We start from the raw sequence: 23,019 nt of genomic DNA, 5'->3' as shown, positions 1-23,019 counted from the left end.
TGTGTCTCAGATGAATTAAACCTTTGACTTTTGTCACATGGGCTTTACTGCACTTCCAGTGATTTGTCTCACAGTGTAAAGAAGGAACAAACTCCACAGACAGCCACCGTGGCTGCACAAGTGGCCATCAACAGCCCCGGCTCTGTACTTTAATTCTCATAAGTGTCTGACTGCGCTTGATGGAAGAAAACCCAAACTGAATATTTGTAGAATGAACTTAGAATGATAGCCATGGAGCTGATAAGGAAATCAATGTGTTTCTTCAGGACCTCCTGCCTCCAGGCACCCTACTTAACAGCGACAAAACGTTTCAGTCTGCGGTAATCTTTAAACTTTGTGTCTATCTGAAGAAGGCCAACAATCTCGGAATGAACCCTGACACGATTTTCAAAACCATAACTGCCACAGTGTTGAAACACCAGATGGGTACTTTTAGATTTTAGCTTCTCCTGAAACACTGATTTCGTATTCCTGCTTTCTTCAGTTTCAGTTTACATACTTTCACAGGACTCTTGGACTCTTTTATATAAAGTATAAGAAAAAATCATGTCACATGGCCAAAAAACAAAAACAAAGCCCACTCTTAACAATAGGAAGAGAAGACTGGAATGCTGCATTCTGGAGGCTAAGATTAACTGTCTCTACACATAATAATAATAATAATAAATTTTATTTATATTGCACTTTATATTTTAGCAATCCCAAAGTGCTAATAAGCAACTTAAGAACATTTTCATATAAAAAAATGATCTATTTGTTTAATGCTGCTTATTTCTGTGCTATTGTCAAACTCTGTACAGTTTTACACCTGAAAATCTGTCAAATGTAGCTTGTGATGCTACTGTGGGGGGCAAATGGCGTGTATTTATGTACATTTGTCTGTATATGAATATATATATATATATATATATATAAAGTTCACAAAACTATGTATGGGTTTGTTTCTGCCTTGCACTCTGGATTAAGCAGGTAGGAAAATGATGATATATATCATATATGTATTGTCACGCATACACATCAGAGGATCACCTTCTGGGTTCACCTGAGGTACACAATACCACTCCAGGATGAGAGAGGAGCACTGGTGGTAATCATGCCCTCTTCCTTTCTCTCTACAGTGGTGAGAAGACACTCATTGAGAGCAAATAACTCCACCCCTTACAGTCCCCAGTCTATAAATCTCAAGCCCACCAAAAGGAAGAGTCATTCTGTGATCAAAGCATCCGACAGGACGGAGCTCCACCCTTTGACCCACGGTCACAGAATGTTATGCTTATGCCCTAAAGAAGCTGTTCCTGATTCTTTTGTTTCATTGTTTGCACCACAGAGTGCCCTTTGGTTACATCTGGACATTTATTCTTTCCAACTTGTTATTTATTCCTATATATATTGTCATGGGTGTGTGCTTGGGTGGTAGCTTGAGGGCTCTGGTGATGGTAGTTTCCTTCCAAACCAGGGGTTGGTGCTGTGTGCCAGTGCCTTCTCTCTTCTGCCCTCTGCAGAACAGAAAATTAATGACTGTTCCACCTTTGACATCACTTCTATTTTCTGCTCTCCTAGACCTGTCTCATCCTGCATGAAACCATTATGACAAGCAGCTCGGCCATCTTTGAATCAGTTCTACTTTGGACTCCAATTTGAAAAGATGTCGACACTTTCTTTGTAAATAGATTGCTATTATTCTTTTTTTGCATTTTCATTATACTGCATATATTTGTATGCTTCCATATGTGTGTCAACGGGTGCATGTGTATGTATATGCTTAAAAGGGTGTGTCTGTGTATGTTATGTGTAGGTGCGGACAGGTTTATATAGGATTACATGAGCCAGAACATTAAGATCACTCCCACACAAAGTGAATGAAGTTGACTATCTCTAACAACAGTGTCATGAAGTCATAGCCATGTGGAGAACACTCAAATTTAATGTACTGATCAGTTAAGGAGCCCTGGAGGTGTTGGGCAGCAACACTAATCACTGTGCAATAAAAGGACAATAAACGAACTCAAAGTGGTCAACTTTAGTGGACGTAATTGCTTGTTTGAACAGAATACTGTATATATTTGTTTTTGTAGAAACTGTAAAACATACATGAGAATAATTGCACTTTACCTCTGTATTTGTAAAGCACCCTGGTGGGCCACCTGTCCACTCACACCTACTGTATTCCACATTTTGTCAATTTAGGGTTGTCAAAACAGCCAGCCACAAAAGTCTTTGGGAGAAAAGAATGAGAAATAGTTTGGAAAACCCATCCAGACATGGGGAGAACATGCAGACTCCAGGATTTGATCCCAGGACTCTGGAGCTGGGAGGCAGCAGAACTAACTAGTAGTAGTGGTGGTAGCAGCAGAAGCAGAAGTAGTGGTTCTTGTAGTGTTATTGTTACATATACAAATTACAGTAAAAGTCTTAATGGCATGTCCAACCAACATACAACACCTTGCCATTCTCTGACACTATGATAAACAAAACTGTACTAAAACACATAATTTTATCTAACAGAAAACACAAATCAGCTATACATTATAGTACTATTGTTGTAAAAATATTGTAAATAGTGATGGTACCCTTGCTAGCAATAATAAACTACCTCAGATAAGTGTGGCCATGGTGGTGGTGGTGCTAGGCGCGCTGCACCAACTGTCTCCCCTTTGAAGTAACTGCCAAGTTTGACAAACTGTATGTGAGGGGGGCACACTACAGCAGACAGCCAATAACAAGCTTCAGATCTCTCAGGTTTCATTGAGAAATAAGTTAAGTAAGACAATAAAAATGGGACGATTCAAAAAGGTATGCAGAGAAACCCAGAGACATAAACATTACCAGACTCCACAAGTATGCAGGGAGCCATGGCAACCAGCTTGTATTGAGTGTTGGGGTACGCCAACTCAGGCATGGGAGTGGGAGGTCCAGTGACTCCGTGTACCAGAGTTTAATGTTAAAAACTTGTAGAACAGTGAAAGAAATGAAGCTCTACAAAGATGGACAGTCCACATGCAAAGCTAAGTAATCCCTCCATTTTCTGTACCTATTTCAGATTGCAGCACAGCCAAATCAAACATTCATAAAGTGATTCACTTTTTGTTCTGAGTTGCTCAGGTTTAGCATTTCCAGACAAGAAGTCATAAACTATAAGAGCCCTATTAGTTCAAGGTACTCCAATACAGCACACATTTCCTTGGACACAATCAAGATTTACAAATACAAATCTACTCCAGAGTGTACACTGCAATCCCAAGATTATAGCAGATTAGATAAACTTTATTACTCCTATGGGGAAATTCAGATGCGTACAGCAGCAAAAACATAAAAAAAAAGATACAGACTCACAGGACAGATAATACAGCCAATCAATGATAAATAAATAAATAAATGTACTGTATATTGTGCAGATATTTCAAAATGAAACTAACAATTACATCAGGAGGAAGCATTGAATTGCCTGATAGTAGTGGGCAGAAAAGACCCCCAGGGGTGCTTCTTAGCACACCATGATGGAATGAGCCTGGGGGCACCTCCTGGAGAGCATGGAGGGGATTTTTCATGATGTCATCCAATTCTGCCACTATCCCCTTTCCCACAACAGCTTTCAGTGTGTCCAGGGCTCAACCTATGATGGAGCAGGCTTTCCTGGTAAGTTTGCTCAGACATTGTCCTTCTTTTGAGCTCTAGGTTCCATTCCCAGGAGATTGCAGTGTAGAACAACACACTGGCTACTATGAACGGGTAGAACATTTCCAGCAGCTTGCTCCATGCATCGAAGGACCTGAGTCTCCTTAGGAAGTACAGGCTGCTTTGACCCTTCCTGTTCAGTTCCACTGTGTTGTCTGGCCAGTCCAGTTTGTTGTTCAATTGGACCCCCAGGTATTTGTAGCTCTGCACCACTTCCACGTCCTCCACCCTGAATGGGTGCACCACCAGCTCTTTTGTTCTGCTGATATTCATTTGCAAGTTGTTGTCCCTGCACCACAAGACAAGTCCTCCACAACCTTCCTGTACTCTGATTCTTCTCCCTTACTAATGCAACCTATGATGGAAAAGGAGTCGTCTGAAACTTGCTGTAGATGGCAAACGCTGGTATTGTGCTGGAAGTCTGTAGTGCAGAGGGTGAACAGGAAGGAGAGAATGGACAGTTGCCTTTGGTGCTCCAGTATTACACACCACCATTTCTCACACACAGTCTCTCAGCCTCACAAACTGCTATCTGTTGGTCAGATATGATCCAGGAGATTGTGGGGTATCAAGATTCAACGTTTTGAGCTTTTTCCCCTGTTGATGAGGCAGAATGGTGTTAAAGGCACTGGAAAAATCAAAGAACATTATCCTGACTGTGGTGCTGGCTTTGTCCAACTGGGAGTAGGCTCTGCGGAACATGTAGATCAAAACATCCTCCACATACAGTATCTGTCTGATGGACAAACTGCAGAGGCTCCAGATGCAGGGTTTCCAAAAACTACTAAGATAAATGAAAACTGGAGACAAAGCTTTCACTCTTTTGTATGTACATTCAAGGAGGCTCTGCATATCACCAGTCTCAGTACTTCAGTCGGGGGTGAAGGCTCATTCTTTTATTTCAATATAAATAACAGTTGTTGATATCAAGTTTTGAAATATCAAGTTTTGAATCCTTGATCAGGTTATGCCATTCATCTTGACATATCACCTTATAGCAGATGGGAGACGTTATCAGCAATGGACCTGCTTCAAAACTTTTTTTAAGTTTTTATGTAATCATGAAGACCTAGCCCCCACATTGTACACAGAGTTCCATTATTAAGCCTAAGGTCTAAGGTGCTGGACTCTGCAGCCCAGTGTTGACTGTTCAGTCCCCATCTCTGCCCTGAAAGGTGACTGTCAGCTTGTGCTTCAGCTGTAATAAATGTACATACTATAGCTTGTTACTCATTTAGACAGCTGTTATATAACATATGAGGAAATGTTTTTGGTGATTGTAGAATGTTCAGGGAAGGAGTTGGCCTAAGTCAAATCATCTATAATGGACTGGCACCTGTTGTATCCAGAACTGCCTTTGCTATGCTGAAATGGATTTGGTGGGTTGATAGAAAATACATTTCAATATGTTATCAATATTACCAAAAAACCTACAGATATTTTATGTTCTATTTGTAGGTGTGTTATGTTTTGATTATTATTTTATTTTTTATTTCGCCAATATCTGCAAATCTTTGTTGCTCTCTGAACTCATGCATTTTCTACACTGACCAGTCATTCCATTTCTAGATGTTCTATCCTTCTAAGACAGCTTGAAATTGAAGTAATCAATGCAGGCCTCAGAGGTAATGTTTCCATTGCACCATCTGGTCGAATGTATTTTGTAACGCATGTAGTGCTAAAATGCATTGCATTTGTCATTCCAACATTTGCCACCTCATAAGCATTTGTAGTAATAAAATGCATTACTACAAATGTCTGTGATGTACCACCTGTTGGAATGACAAATGCAAGGCCATCTTATTGCTAGATATACACTGTGTCATTCCAACAGATGACACCTCATAAACTTTTGCAGTAATAAAAATGCATTACCACAAATGTTTCTGCTATGCCATCTGTTGGAATGACAAATGCAATGCATTTTATTGCTACAAATGTTTGTGATGCACCATCTGTTGGAACGACAGATACATAGCAATTGGATGGACACACAGATATACACAGACAAACAGACATGTATCCTTTTATTAAGATGGACAAGGTCACACAGTGCTGGGGACAAAGCTTAGAAACCAAACCTGGTCAGGACATCAGTCCATCAAAGGGTATGCTCACTCACACCGACCCAATTTAAAGTGGCCAAAGTTAGAATTCAGATCCCTGGAATTGCAAGGCAACAGTGTTCTAACTAAATGAGGTATGTCACATGAAAAATGCTGGCCAACAGTAAATAAGGCATTACACAACATGCACTGCCTGTGAACACACCTATATCTGTGCTTGTAGACATTAACAGATTGAAGTGCCTTCGCTCACCTTGCTGTAAAGCCTAGAAAAATTGTAAAGTCCTTCCACCAGTTTTCAAACCCATCTCTTTCAATGTCAGGTGGCACTAAACAGGAAAGTGCCCTGAACAGGGTATTCAACCATCACAGGACTGGCACCCATTTTCACTTATGCAAGGCCAGCTAACCAAAACTGCATGTCTTATGTCTAGAAACTTGGACATTCTGAGGAACCCACACTGATGGACAAACTCTACAGAGTAGAGAATACTATCAAGACCAGACTTTGAACTGAGGAGTCAGACATCGTGAAGCGGCAGTTCTCTCCATTATACCATCCTGCTGGTAAACTCTCAGTCTTAATTTAGTAAAGTGCCATAAATGGCATGAATGTTCATAAAAGGCTTATGGTAAAGTAAGTAAAGATAAAGTTGGGTAGTACTAGTAGTTGCAGTGGTATTGTCATTTATACAGAGTATAGTGAAATTCTTTCTTGGACACCTGACCAACATGCAACACGCTGCCACTCCATGGTGCCATGCCATTGTATTATATTATACTAACGGGTTTGAGAATATTACTATTATATGCTATATTTTACAATATTGTAACAAAAACCTACTTAATCCAATTTGGGATTCCATGGGGATGGAGTCTATTCTGGTAGCATTGGGTGCAAGACACAAACCAGCCCAGGACTGGGGCCTACTGAGCCAGTCAAGCAGTGTTTTATATTTCATAGTGCCTTTACTTTTCAAACCTTCCCTTGATCAGCACATAGTTGTATATTTAAAGTAAAAAAACAATTTAGTGATCCACCCATTAATGCTAACAAAGTGATGGTGATGGTGTTTCTATTTAACCTTAACTATTTAATTGTGCTTTTAAAAGAAACATCTTAACTGGTACGGCTACTGCCACAATTTTCAGAAAATGGCCTCAGTTGGCTGGAATTTCATCCACATTTTTCATCACACTGGACTTCTGTCTTCTATCCATCCAACCATTCCATTTCTGAAGTAGTTTTCTTCTGTACAAGATTGTGAGAACTTGGAGGTCACCTTAGCACCACTGGGTGCAAGGCAAGAGCCAACTCATGGGTGGGACACAAGTCCAGTGAAAGGCCTATTCAAACACACAATCCAACACTTGTTTGGTTCAGAGTGACCAGTCATCCCAGCCATGTCTTTGAGATGTGGCAGGAAGCTGAAGGAAAAGCACACACAGATACATAGGGAACATGCAACTCTACACAGAAAACAAGAGGACGAGGGATTGGAACCCATGGATGCTGCAGTGCAAATCACTCTACTACTGTTATGTCAAAAGCAAGATATAAACATATATTTACTGCAGCTGAACGTACGTTCCTGGAGCAGGGAGGCAGCAGTGCAAACTACTATACTGCCTTATTATGTAATAGCCGTCGTGTTACTTCTAACTGAAGTGATCATCTCTGCGCTGTTGTACAATCGTCTATGTATGAAGTATTCTAGGCAAACAGTGAAGTCTATGATATAAAATTTAATTTAAACCAAAACTAGATCACAGAATGATTAGAGTACAAGCACAAAATAGCATGGCAAGCTCTTGCTTTGAACCTGTTGCTACCACAATGACTTCCAAAACGGGACATAAATTCCTCATGAATGTCATCTTGTGATAAGGAGAAGTGTAAACCTGGTCTTCATCTCCTATTGCTTCATCTGAGGCAAATTGACCACTTTTGTGTGCCAAAGTGCCAGGTACAAGCAATTTTGCAGATTGTGCATGGTGTAACCCAAAACTGTGAGGCTCTTTTCAGAGCTCAGGATGAAAGGCACCTTTGGAATTACAAGTTTGCCTGGACTGTCCATTAAACAACTGTACAGAATATGCAGGCCTTCTTCTGTGTTAGACCCACTTAATGTGTCACCTACAGAAACTTGGTAGAAAGTCCATATTGGATAAGACTAACACACAAACACAGCTCAAAAATTATCTATGGTGGCCATCAAGCAGATAGTAAGAACTTAAGCCAGTGTCAAATTGTGTGACTTCTAGCTGTTGGATATATCAGATTTGCCAACTACGGTTGCTGATCTTGTCAGTTTAAATGACTGAAAACTGCTTGGCATGTCAAATTTAGGGACTGTGTAGGATGACTTTCCAGCACTCATGTTCACCCCTTTTCCTGACAGCCAATAACTATCTGCTTAATAAAGGTCGGTCAAAAAGTATGTCGAGTTCAGAAAGTCGAGCTTCTCTTCTATATGTGCCGTCCAAAACACCCATGTTTGTTATTCCTCACCACTGCATTCTATGCATTGTACTTCTAGGTGAGCATTCATTGGTTGTCAGCTCTCATGGTTACAGGGACCACCCATTCGTCTAAAGACTAAATCAAACTTGATTTTGTCAAGAGTAAGTCGTGGATTTGCTGGAGTGAGTCACTGGGCATGTCAGACTAGACGACTGACCTTCACGAGGGTGAGCCTCAGACTGACTTTGACTTGATAAGTTTATGTGAATGAGGGCTATGACTGAAAATTGCTGGAAAAGTTGTGTAACGTGACATGGCCTTTAGGGAGACTCTATGCTGGTGACACCCCAGCAGGTGATCATGTTAGGTGACCCATTTCTCATGATTATTTGTAACTTTTGAAGCAGTATGGTCTAGCAGCTAAGGGAAACCCCAGTGTTTTGAGTTCAGTCCCCACCAGAGACACTTATCCTGGAATCACCTGCACTATGAACTACATGGAGAATGCCTTATGATGGTGTTCAACATCGAGTAATATTTGTCTTTATATAAGGGACACTGCGACATGGCACAGTCATGGCGTTCATTCATTAGCCTGCCTTCAGCACTGGACTGGTGATCTGCCATCCTTTAGCAGCAGCTTTCAGGAGCTCCCTGGGAGATGTTTCGTAAACAGGCACACCCATCATTCTCTCCTTACTGGAATAACCTGATCTGCTAATTTGAGAACTTTTCTACAGATTTTTTTTTCAGTGTGTTCATGATATTTGGCAGTTTTCAAAGATAATAAAATGAATAACACCAAGAGACATAAAGAAAGGCTTTTGAGGGTTTTTTTTGTTTTGCTGCTTTTTTTTAAAATGAAGCAAACAAACCTGAAATGTAAAACGTTCTGTCACTAATATTCAGTAATGAGTTGGGTGGAGCACAGTGGCAGTGGTTAGCTGCTGCCTCACCAGTTTCATGTGATGTGGGTCAAATGCCATGCTTGGTCCCTGTCTGAATGTTCTCCCTGAGCCTGTATGGGGTTCACTCTTGGTTCTTTGCTTTTCCTACCATTTCCCAGACATATGTGTGTTAAGCCAGCTGGTGATTCTAAAGTTGTCCTGTGTGTGCATGCGTGGGATCTGTGATGGGAGGTGAATTTGAATTAAGCAGGTTTGAGAAAATCATGTTATGGTATTCTACCTTTATTGTAAAGCTGCTAGTCTGTCAACTTGTAGTTCATCAATAATGAGTATGAATCGCCTTTTAGGCGTCCACTGTAAGACATGACACTGGCGTCTACTGTGATAGAAATATGTAAACCACCATCCAGGGATAATGGAATAAGGTTACTTTATCTGTTTCATTTAAAGTATTTGCAAATTTGCGAAATAGGTGTTATCATTTTACTGTGGTGGCCTTGTCACAGTCCAGCAATCGGTGTAGGGTGCGATCTGTTGGCACCTTGCACCTGCATTTATGTTTGGTTTAAGTCCTGTAGAATGGAGCTGTCATCAAGGCTATTTAAGCCTGAAACCTTTTTATTGTATTTATACAGTACTTTATTAAAACATCCTTCACCATTGATAACCTTTAATGGGATGGGGTTTGTGTTAAAAAATATAGCAACCAACACTGAAAATAAAATGACGCAGGCTATTTATTAATCTACAGAAAAGATGCACAAACCTAAAGACCACTTGATACATAAGATAAATAATATATGGAGAGATCTGTCTTACTGTATGAACCACAAACACCCTAATGCCTAAGTAGACACACACACATATATAAATATATACTCTCAGACATGTGGGCATAGGGAGAATGCTGTACAGGTCTGTGCTGGAAATATTAGGAAAAAGAATTAAGAGTGACACCACCACTGACTTTAATTTCATCTGTCTCCTCAGAATGTAGGAGGAGAAAAACCTGGATGACTGCTGATGTCACATTTCCACCAGACGAAACCACGCCTCATCTGCACCAGCAGTCCTAACGGAAGTCAGCATTAATTCAATAGCAACCTGTGAAATCAGGGTGAAACGCCAATTCTATCGTCGCCACGATTGTGCTTTCCTTTTTTGTCTGAAGAACATTTAGATTAAACAGGGCTTCCTAAAGGGACCCCAACCCGCATTTCCATGTGTTTTCTTTCACTTCAAAATACATACATACACAAACGCTATTTCTTATATGACAGTTTAATGCCGCCCATGCAGCGATTCGGTGCCACGTGTCTATGTGTGTCTGAACCTCAGAACAGCAGTGAACAAGGAGCTGCAAAAGCAACACAAGGAACACAAGTCTGTACTGTATATGGTGTAAAGATAAGTAATAAAAATTTAGAGCAGCGTGTCAACATCAACTTTTGTGTGAAGATCGGTGCAACTGCTACTGTAATGATGAACCTGTTGAGAGTGGTGTATGGTGAGGATGCTATGAATAAATCAAATGTTTCCGGGTGGCATAAGAGGCTCAAAATAAAGAGGGAGAAGACGTGAACAGCAATGCCAGAAGTGGATCATCCATCATGACAATGCCCCATGCCACGATGTGCTCAATGTTTGTGACTTGTTGGCTAAGAAATCAAAGGACTATCCACCATATTCATCTGACTTGTGAATACCACATTGTGATTTCTGGCTCCTCCCAAAAATAAAAACTGCCATGAAAGGACGAAGATTTTCAGACATTTCTGAAGTTCAGCGTAAGGTGACAAAAGAACTCAAGGAAATTCCAGAAGGTGTGTTTCCAGTGACCGCAACATCGTCTAACTAAAGACTTAGCTGCAGAAGGAGATTACTTTGAAGGTGAGGATAGCAACTATTGCACAGATATGCACACATTTTTTTCTACAGGTTCAATCTGGGAATTAACGTGAACTGAAATGAATACATAATGTCTCATTACCGAACCCAATCCTGGGTCATGGAAACTATGGATGCAAGGCAAGAAGCACTCATGGACAGGGCACCAGTGCATCGCAGGGTTCAATCATGGACAATCCCATAATCAATCTCATACTGGGCCCAGTTTGGAATCGGTTCCACTAACCAGTATGTCTTTGGGGATAATGGAGGAAATCCCATGCTGACACAAGCAGAACATGCAAGATCTACAAGGGGGCAGAATATGAACCAAGGATGTTTGCTAGCTACTATACCACCATGCATACAAAAATCTATACCTACATTTGGCTTTGCTCCCCATGACTCTGAACTGGAATAACTGTACCAACATGCATGTATATGTGTTCATTTTTCCCATACCACAAAGCCTTCAAGATGCTAGAAATAATAAAACACAGGATGTGTACATAATCTTGTGCTGTGTGCGATACGTTTCATGCGCCATTGCCCTGGAGGGACCCCTTCACTTATTTAACATGCAGCCGCCATTCAACACAAGCTCAATGCCAGGTTAAAGCACCTTCTGGCAAAAATGTACCTTTTTTTTCTTCTTCTTCATCAATCACAGTTTTTTCCCACATTCCAAATGTATGCTGATTGATGTGCCAGCAGCCTACTGTGTGAATGAACGAGCTCCATTTAACTCATTCTTGTCAAGGTGTAGCCCAACTTTGACTCTCTCTTTTCCCCTGAGGAAGTCTTTAATATCCCATAATTAAAAAAATGGATCAGGGCATTAAAGAAAAAAATATCCAATTTAAATCTGTTTTTGATTGGACTGTGCATAGTGCTGGGAGTGCAGACAAAACTCGTGGAGTGTACCCAACTTCTTTTTTTTGCAAGATTTAATTTCCTTGCAATTATGTATCAGCACTGTTGGAATCTTTTGTAAGTATTTTTGGCAAAAAAAACAAAAATAACAATTAAATGCCACACCTAATGCTTTATACGGGTGGCACGGTGGCGCTGCTGCCTCATAGTATGGAGACCAGAGAACACATCCCAGGTCCTCCCTGCATGGAGTTTCCATGTCCTTCCCGTGTCTGTGTGGATTTCCTCCCACAGTTCAAAGCCATGCAGGTTAGGCTGACTGGCAATGCTAAATTGGCCCTAGTGTGTGGTTGGGGTGTGTGTTTGCCCTATGATGGACTGTCCAGGGTATGTTCCTGCCTTCTGCCCTATGCTGGCTGGGATAAGCCCCAGCACTCCAAGTAACACTGTACAGGACTAAGCTGGTTAGAAAATGACTGACTGACTTACTGCTTTATTTTTCATACACTCTAAATTATATTTGGAGAACAGCTGGTGCTGCCTCCTTTACAGATTCGACTGGCAATTTTAATGGGTGATTGTGGGTGTGTGCCCTGCAGTGGACTGGCACTCCATCTGGAGGCTCCCTACTACCCCTACACAAGACAACAGGGGTTCATAAAATTGAATGAGTGATATTTATTCATAGGGTGGCATATGCATACAGTGAGCTGGTTTGCTGCCTTGCAAAACTTAGCTTCTTGGTTTGATTTCTGCCTGTGAGGCCTTCTGTGGAAATAATTCTTCCCACAATGCAAAATCACCTCCCTTACCCCCTAACAGACCTGGCGTGAGTATGTGCAAGCTGTAATGCGCCAGGATCTCATTCATTCCCATTAGGCAGTGGGGTCTAGTGGTTAAAGCTTGAGACTGCAAACCCAAAGGTGGTGGGTTCAAATCTTGACACTAACACTGTGTGACCACGAGCAAGTCACTTCACCTGCCTGTGCTCCAACTGGAAAAAACAAAAGGAAATGAGCAATAATTGTATCTCAAATATTCCAAGTCACCTTAGATAAAGTTGTCAGCCTAATAATTCAAAGAAACATGATAGGCACAAGGTGTCCCAAGAAACAAATATGTCAACTAGAAAAGGGTTTGGACAGTTAATAAATAAATTTTATTCCAGTTAGTAGTTTCAGCATTGACATTATTCTACGGGAGGAAAGGGGTAGTGGTTAGCACCGTTTCCTCACAGTTCCAAAGATCTGTGTTCAGTTTTTGGCCTACTCTCTGCACACACGACAATAATTACTCTGTCATCCCTGCAATAATTGGTGTGGATTTTGCATGTTCTGTCTGAGTTTGTGTGACTATTTGTCCAGCTTCACTCCAAATCCAAATGACATGCACTTTTGATCAATGCGTGAGTGAGTGCTCTGCCATCCAGGAGTGGGCCAAATGCTGTAAAAAAGCCCCCCACCAGTGACCCTGTGTTGAATGAATGGAACATTTTTAGGATGCTGGATACACCTAATGAATAAACAAGTCTCATACCTAAAGATCTCATAAATGAACATTTCTGCAGCAACAAAAGACATTTATTTTCTGCAGTTGCACAACAGCAACTGGTTTCAATTCTTTTTTATTATACAACTTTTTATTTTACAACTTGGAAAAGCAACGACTTGGCACTGCAGATATAAAAAGGAGATGGCCAAAGTTGCCAGTTCTAGCACGTGATAGGTGCCGTGAAACTTAACAGTGTTAATAAACTTAAAAATATGAAGCAATAAGTAACAGCTCTGAGCTTCAGTGCTGTTTACATGGCATTGGGTCCTCTTGTGGGTTTATTACCATTTACATTGACGCCTTTATCCAAAGTGACTTACAACTGGTTACATTTCTTTTCTTTTTCTAGTTGGAGCACAGGCAGGTGAAGTGACTTACTCATGGTCACACAGTGTCAAGTGGCACAACCTCAGGGTTTGAAATCCAAAGCCTTGGCCACTACACCACACTGCCTGCCTGTATAATCTGTTTAATGTCCAGGAAACAGAACTATACAAAAGTAAAATGTCATCCTTCCGTTTAATCTAAATTCAGGGTTCAGCCCTGGGCCAGACTCACACAGTTTCAAGTCACCAAACCAAGATGATGTAGGTGGAAACCCCACACCCACACTGGAAGAGCCATAGACTTAAATGCTTAGCGTGGGACTGAACATAATTCTTTTATTTGGATGTACCCACACTGGATGAGCATGCAAGCTCCAGATCAACAAGATTGGTCCAGGATTCCATTCTAGCAGTGAGGCAACAACGGCAATCACTGCACTACCCAATAGTCAACGTGAAAATCTATGATAATAGATTGTCAGACACCTGCACCTAGGGAGTGTCTTCAGGGCTCTGCCATGGTAGGAAGGGCAGAACCAGAGAATACAGTCATGTGGTTGTTGACTCCCTTTAAACACACAGAATAGAGGAAGAATTAAAGGGAGACCTCTGACATCACTTCCTCCACAGACACGGAAGTACTACCCCAGGTATATAGGACTGGAGGTTAATAAACCTGCGACTGAAGGTAATGGCAGTCGATCCTTAGAAGGGCTTTCTCCGTAGGAGACTTTAACAGTTTGGACCATGATGGTCCTTAGCATTTTTGTGTTTGCTCATAACAAAGGACATTAAACTGAGCTACTGAGAAAGTTGCCAGCCCTTCGCCTTGCCCCGTTGTGTTCTTACACTATAAAAGGTTTGTGCTTGCCAATGCAAATTCATTATCCTGTAGGCGTTGAGACCTAGCCTTTCTTTCAATCATTGTTCCCTTGTATTTGTATAAAGAGTAAATTATGGTGGTGCAGTAGATTCATTCACTTTTATTATGGTAGCAATGTAGTTGCCCACACCTCCATGCTTTCGAACAACAATACAATTAATTTTGTACACACCAAACACCACAGTTACTAATACTATAACAATGAAATGTTAATAATGAATTCAAAAATCAATCACCTACGCTGGCAGCACTGAGCACAGAGCAGGAACCAAACCTGTACAATGGACTCACACACAGGCCCAGTTTGGAACTACCATTTAACATAATGGGCATGTCTTTGGGATACAGGAGGAAAACAAGTGGGTGTGAAGGAAAACCCGTGCAGACACTTAAAGGGCATGCAGTCTCCACACCGACTGGGCACGGAGCCGTGACTTGAACCCAAGGGATGAAAAGCAGTAGTGCAAAACACAGCCTGCATAAATAAGGACAGGGACTTGTATAGAGAAAGAAAAGGACTGGTAATCCTACGCCAAGCAATTTGCCTGAAGCTTTAACAGACACCTACCACTCCCAGAGTTTCTTTTCCAACAAACGTGTTGGAAAAAAATAATAAAATCTAGTGCTTATTAATAAGTGATTTAAAAAAAATAACTACGGCTGTAGCATCTGAGCAAGCAAACTTGGCGTAACCTTTAAAAAAAAAATCGGAGTTTTCCAGCACATGACTTTTCTTACATAAAGATGTCATTTTACCAGTGAAATATCACAGGCCAGTGTGTGTCAAAGTCAAGATCTCTGCACGGCAAAATCTGCAGGAGGGATTATGCTCAAATTTGATAGACTTATAGCATTTTACGGAGCTAATTAGCTGTGCCAGGTTTTATTCAGATTGAGTTGCTCACTTTTGAGTTACCACACACACATACACAATCATTCAGAACACAGTCAAATTGTGTTCAGGGGTATCTAAAAGGTGTTAAACCATTTAAAAAGACAAGTCCAAAGTTTGATGTTGTTACACTACTTTCCATATAAGAACATAAGAAACAAACAGAAGAAGACCATTCAGTCCATTTGTCGCTTATTTGTTTAGCTAATAGCTAAACTGTCCCGATATCTCACGCACATCCTATAAAAACGTTGTCTGCTTCAGCTACATGTACAGTGCGTTTAGAAAACATATAGCAGCATTATGTTAGCAGACAGTTTACAGCTACAGCTCTTCTGCATTATTAATAATGATGACAATGACAGTAGCACTCTGAATTTTTAACCTTTATGTGGCACTTTTCATCTGCACAGAGGTGTTACTGAGACATGAAAGACACGTGTGAAGATATTATTATAGTGATACTGTCTTACAGTGCCACAACCATGTGCAACAAAAATAAATTAGCCCCCTAATATAAAATGACATTTTTTTATTTAAAAAAAAATGAGGGGGGGGTAATTTATTTATTTATTTATTTATTTGATTAAGCACGTCATCCCCACATAGAAATGAGAATAGATAAATAAGAAGAAGAAGATATAAAATTAAATTAATTCCAAATTAAAAATGACCACCATTAGCAATACATCAAGCATATATGCTACAGCAGGGGTGGGCAATGTCGGTCCTGGAGAGCCACAGTGGCTGCAGGTTTTTGTTCCAACCCAGTTTCTTAATGAGAAGTCAATTATTGCTGACGATGCCCTTATTGCTTAAGTGACATTTTGATGCTTCATTTTAGTGGTCTCGCTTGTTAAGGTTCTCCACCCTTAATTGCTTATTTCAATCTTAAACTGCTGCATTCAGTGTTTTAATGGCTCCTTATTAGCAATACGTTGTAAATAACAAAGCAGCCAGCAGTTCTCCAGCTAGCTTTTTTCCAACTATATCTGTGTGTGTTCATCATGCACTGTTTGATTTAATAAAACACTTAACAGAAAAATGTGACAGACTGAAAATTATACGTTTTAGACTTTAAATCATTTGGATGATATCCTTGGAAAGGATAAAAGCTACGATACAAGAGCCTTACATTGCATAGACTAACAAGCCATAAAATTAAATAAGGTCTGAGAATGGCAAGGATTGGTTTCTAATTAAGCAATTGGGTTGAAAATGAAAACCTGTAGCCACTGTGGCTCTCCAGGACTAACACTGCCCACCCCTGAGCTACAGGAAATAAAAAGGCAATGGTCCTAACTAAGCTTTATGGAGTCATTAGAATAATCACACCTTTTCATTCCACTATCAGGTAGGAAAGAATATTAATAATAAATTAAGCTTTGCAAAACAACAACTATGGAGTCTTGGTGGGCCCCCAGCTCCATGGGTCCCACTGCAAATGCCCCACCCACACTGCCTGGATTGTTGTATTCCATTCATTTTGCAGACCACTTTACTTGTCAAGGTCAGGCAAATGCACCTAAGCCAATAACCTGCCCTGGATGGGATACAATGAGTCCATTTTTTCCATCATTAACTATCCAGGGAGCAAACAACAAATTACTTTTATTTTACATATTGCCTTTCTCTAAGGAAAATAATCACAAAAACACGTTATGTGAAAAGAATTGCAGTGCAATGGTTTACAGATGTTTGTTCATTGCTTTTATCTTTGGAGTATAGGAGATGTACAGTAGGTTCACACAGAATTAAAAGAGTATTCATGTGGGTTACAGTACACTCAGTCAAGCCAAGAATGCTAATTTAACTTCTGCCATTAATAATAATAATATATTCAAAATATAACCTCATACCAAGTAGTATCAGTCTGTGGACTTAAAACTGGAGCACTACAAAAGAGACCAGGTTGTTCCTCATACATAGTTGACAAAAAAGATCATTTTCTACCTGTCTTCCTTTATAATTAATAATAAACTACCCATATTCCTCCGAGACAAAGTGGAGGTGAGCCAGTGCTTATCCCTGCAGTATCCAGTGCACGGCAGGAATGAGGTGTTACTCCAACACAGGGCGCCCTCACTCACCAACTCATAACCGGACCATTAATCAACTCTCCATGCACATTTACGGCGCTTATCCACTTTCAGACGGTGCCTGAATTTTGCAACAGAAGTTTGCACAGTACAGTTAGTCTATCTGCCATTCTGCTCAAGGCACTGTACATTGCTAATAAATTGGATTTAAGCAAGTTTGAAAATTTTATGCTATTCTAAGTAATATCACATAATGTTTTCCAATATATCTGTAGACACCAGTGGCGACCTAAATTTTTGGGGCCTTGAAGCTTGAACTGTTATTGGGCAATGAAGTCTAGGGAAACCACTGTCATCTTCTTTAATAGGGTTGTTCCACAAAAGATCACCACATTTATTTTTTTAAATTGAACAACCACTATATCTAAGATTTTGATTCAAATTCCTGTATTGACGTACACTATGTTTATAATATAATGTTTCTGAAACCTCCATTGTCATACAGTAGACCCCCAAAAATTTTAAGCAATGTGGACTAAAGTTGATTCTGGGGCCCCAGCAGGATTAGGGGCCCTGAAGTTCAAGCTTCAATAGTCCCCTGGTAGACACAAACTAGTAAGTCACAAACTCGCCTTATAAAATGTATACTAGTGCTGCTGCTATTAAGACTACTGTATATCACCATATTCTGACACTGCAAGGATACCCAAGGCTGGGTGACACAGCATACTATTATATCCAGCCATCTATTTTCTCTGTAGGACTTTATATTTACTATAAACCGAATAATAAGAATAATACATTCTATTTATATAGTACTTTTCCCACCATTGATGGGAACACATACGCTTAATATGCAACGAACATAATGTTAAAATACCGATAACAATATCTGTACTAGTGTTAGTAATTCATCCATATTATGCACTCTCGGAGGCACAGCAAGGGGCACAAGGAAATTACCCCTGCGTGGAAGGGACGACCACACGCATGGACAACCTATCACCGGGCCAAATTATAGTCGTCAATAAATCTTTCAGTGACATCTCTTAAAACACTTTGTGGAGGAATCCTTCTGACCATTTGAGGAGACGATCGCGTTTTGATTCCATTTTGGTGAGGGTTCTGACAGCGGCACCCTGAACGTACACCTCTCGCTCTGCACAAACCAGCCTACGATTTTTTGGACACTGTAGCGCTCAAATATCAATCTGAAAATCGGCCACCCGGTCCCTGTTACTGAATCGCTCACGCTGTAACCTGCTTTTGCTCGCCACACCCTTTACAACAGCCAGCATGAAGTGAGACGGAGCACTAAATCAAGGGCACCGCGCAGACATTTCCAGAGGGGTTCGCGCTCTGGTCTCTGTCACCGACCTGCTACGGTGTCTTTGCGCACGCACTCCAGCGCAGTCCCGGCTCACGAACTTAAAATAAGTTACTCACTTGGTCTGCGTTAGAGCCACGTTACTCTTGGACGACTTTTTCTTAAAAAGAGACATCTTCGCAATTCCAGGCTTCCGCAGAAGAAATTAAAATACAGGTATTATATCTCCTCCGCTCAGCCTTTTGAACAGCCAAGTCCACCTGCACGCGTTATCTTTCCGTTCAGTCCGTTGCAGGTAAAAGCGATCCGTGAAGTGACAGCCTGCAGCACCAGCTCGCAGTCTGGCTGGATTGGATTGGCTACTATAGCGCAAAACAAAAAAAGAAAAAAAACAAGAGTCGTACCGTGCAGCGGCCACACCCACGGAGGTGGTGACGCCTCCTCCTCCGAGAGAGCGGCCTCTCCTCGAATAGGTGGGGATGCGACGACAGGGCGAAGGCGCTGAGAAGAGTGGACACCCGTGCAAACCTGAATGGAAAGATTCTTCGAATTCCAGTCTAGTGAAACATTTAGAGTTTCAACTCCACCATTCTTCCCACACCTAGAAGTTTACAAATATTTTTCTACCTGGAACGTATTATGCAGATGAACCGTTTTGACGCAGATGTGCAAAAATCCATCCATCCATCCATCCATTTTCCAACCCGCTGAATCCGAACACAGGGTCACGGGGGTCTGCTGGAGCCAATCCCAGCCAACACAGGGCACAAGGCAGGAACCAATCCTGGGCAGGGTGCCAACCCACCGCAGTGTGCAAAAATGACATCTACTATTTTACACGTTCCCAAGTCGCTTTCCTCATCTGCTCATAGCAATGTTTTTGCATTTGCACAGATAAATATTTTGTTGTGCTAATTTGTGTAATTGTTAGCCTCAGAAAACAGCTGTTAGAATGTGCTCAGCCCTAAGTCATGGGTGGCTAAGGGAATAGAGGAGGCTCTCCGCTCATTGTTCACCACAGAATCGTAAATCGGGACACCTCAATCCTTAGTGCCCTAATTGCAGAAATAAACTGAAACACACAATAAATATTTACAGCCAGAAGCAGAAATCCAATTTGCATGAGAGCCAGCATGAGCATGCATCATGTCCAGGTAAGCAAATAATAAGTTAGCATTATGCTTTACCAGAGGATGTGTACTGGCCTTGCTGCAAATAACATTAACTGGATAAGCCTGGGAACTTTGTACTGTAGCTATTTGACATTTGAACACCACAATTCCACAAACACTTGAGTGAATTCAGACTTAAGAAAGCAGAAGGCAAACCACACTGCCATCTTACATCACAGGGGATGTAGTTGAGAAGGTGCGATGTTTTCTTGGAGTACCTATCAATGATGATCTGAAGCGGGCACAACACATTAAATGTTTTTTCAAAAAGATTAATCAGTACCATTGCATCCTCAGATGCCTGAGGACAGCTCACATTTCTCCATCTATTGTCAGAAATTTCTACAGGTGCATAGTGGAGTCCATTCTCACTACCTGCATCATTTTCTGATATGGCGTCTTCTCAGCTCAATATAGTAAATCACTGCAGAGTTTGGTGAAGACAGCATAGAATGTAACCGGCACCAAGCTGCCATCTGTTCTGTACGTACGCAACACTTGCACCTTAGATAGGAAAACAGCCAACCTGCACAGTTGCTGTTCTCACTCCTACCTTCTGGCAAGTGGTACAGGACCACCAACTCTCAAATCAGTAGATTCAGGGTGAGTTTCTACATATAAGTCATAAGGTTATAAAACAGACAATCATAATAACAAATAGTGTAACAGAACACACAGTGTACTTAAATATATAATACTTTCAAATACATGTTGTATGTATTTGTGTATATATGTGTATGTACTGTATATATATACTGTATATATGTATACACTGTATATATATATATATATATATATATATATATATATATACTGTATATATGTATACACTGTATATATATATATATATATATATATACTAGCCATGTGCGCCCAACTACGTTGCGCGTGTTAAAGTTGTCTGTGAAGGGCTCCCTGTTTAAACGCGGCTGCCAGTCGTGAACTGGGCCCTTCGTCGCACAGCATTATGATTTTTTATAAGGGAAACAAAATTACAAAACAAAACTCTTGGACATTGATTCGATAGGAACGGCCTACTCGGAATCACTGTCCGAATAGTAATTATGTGGTGGTGGAGGAGCATTTCTTCTTCTCTCCGTTCACAGTCCGTTTTGTTTTCATGATGCTGTTGTTTCCTCTCACGATCTCTTCTCAACCTTTCTCCAGTCTCGCAGGTTGCTTTGTGGAAATCCAAAGAGTAAGGAAGAACCAATGCTTCTTTCTTGAACTCCAAACGCCGACTGATGGAAAATCACAGAAGTGTGTCCGACTTATATACTCTGACTGCTGACTCCAAGAAGTGGGTGAACATTCGATTTGGACGAAGTGCTGCCAACGACGGTCAATAGGAACACAAAAATCCACAGTCTCGACAACGAAGCAGGTGTCGATGCCAGATCTAAACACAAAGAGTGGTATCGACAGTGTTTGTAAACAAAAGTAACAACCAAGGTGTTGTGTATTCAGCCAGTACAAACAGCACATAGTCTCCTTTAGTTCAATCCTCCTTAATCACCACACTCCAACCTCATCCAACGATCCTCCTCCTCACTTCCCCTCCTCCTCCATCACTACTGCCCTCTACTGAACACAGTAGGAACACCACACAAGGCAGTGAATTCGCGGACAAACAAAGATGAAGATCCAAATGAAGATTATATATAAAGATATATATAGTGTATACACACACACACACACACACACACACACACACACATATAGTATATATAGTATCTATAATGTACTGTGGCCAGGATGTAGACTAGAACATTCTGAAAAACAGCTTGGGTACCAACTGGGTCACCCCATTTAGATGAAACAAAAAGGACAGCCGTTAGGGTTTTAAATAATAGTGTAAATAAAGGGTTTTCTGCCATAAGAATATAAATAAGGTCGAAGCTGTGTCCTTCTTGATCATCAGGTCAGAATGTAATGCCACCTTCCAGGAGGGCCTCCTTTTTATTTCATTGGGACCAGAAGGGGCGGAACCTTCTCAGGGCTTTTTGGGCGTAGCTAATTGTCGACATAGACATTTATAGATAGACGCTGCATTCACTGTGTTGCCCAGTCGACATGATACGTCAGCGCATATGCCATATTGCGAGTGGCAAAAGTGCCATTTAAACTAATACAGTACAGGTAAACGTGGAAACCGGGTTTTCTGATGAAAAAACAATAACATTTAAAACAGTATCATTTACATACAACAGATTTTGGCAAATCGTTTAAATGCAATTATTTATATCTATACACTAATAATGGCAATTATTAAATAATAATAATTATTATTATTATTAAATAATTCCTCCCATATAAGTAACATTTCTCGGACTGCTTTCTTCCATCTCCGAAACATTTCCAGACTTTGTCCTGTTCTTATGCAACACAGTACTGAAGTATTGGTTAATGCCCTAGTCACCTCACGTATAGATTACTGTAATGCTATTCTATCTGGCATCCCACAAAAATTTATCCATCACTTACAACTTCTTCAAAATTCTGCTGCCAGGATAATAACCTGCTGATCTAAATCCACTGAACATATTACACCTATCCTCTCACAACTTCACTGGCTCCCTATTAACTACAAAATACAATACAAAATACAGCTCTGAACATTTAAAGCTCTCCACAACCTCACTGATCTCCTACAGACTTACACTCCTCTCGCTCACTCAGATCCTCCTCTGCAGCTCGACTTTTTGTACCACACATCAAACTCTGTTCTATGGGAGCTCGAGCGTCTCTCATAGTGCTCCTCAACTTGGGAATCCTCTTCCCTCTGAAATACGTCAGCTCAACTCAATAACACATTTGAAAACTACCCTCAAAATTTATCTTTTCAAACTGGCACACCAATTGTGAATTTTGCACCGTTACTGCCAGTTATCTTTGTTTGTCTTTCTTTTAACAGTGAAATGATACACTCAATGACAAAAATAAACAATTTTACTGT

At 40.7% G+C, this 23,019-nt stretch overlaps 1 protein-coding gene across 1 annotated transcript in view; it reads right to left on the bottom strand.

Annotated features, from left to right (window-relative positions):
• ppl (periplakin) overlaps positions 1-19,263 on the bottom strand; it is a 90,192-nt gene extending 70,929 nt beyond the window's left edge. The window contains 1 exon segment of the mRNA XM_028813888.2: positions 19,011-19,263. Coding sequence (XP_028669721.2) covers positions 19,011-19,066 — 56 coding nt within the window. The 5' untranslated portion in view covers positions 19,067-19,263.
• Between the last annotated feature and the right edge of the window lie 3,756 nt (positions 19,264-23,019).

This window comes from Erpetoichthys calabaricus, chromosome 11 (assembly GCF_900747795.2).
Source record: "Erpetoichthys calabaricus chromosome 11, fErpCal1.3, whole genome shotgun sequence".
NCBI classification, from domain to species: Eukaryota; Metazoa; Chordata; class Cladistia; order Polypteriformes; family Polypteridae; genus Erpetoichthys; species Erpetoichthys calabaricus.
This window is presented reverse-complemented; position numbering and strand designations above follow the sequence as displayed.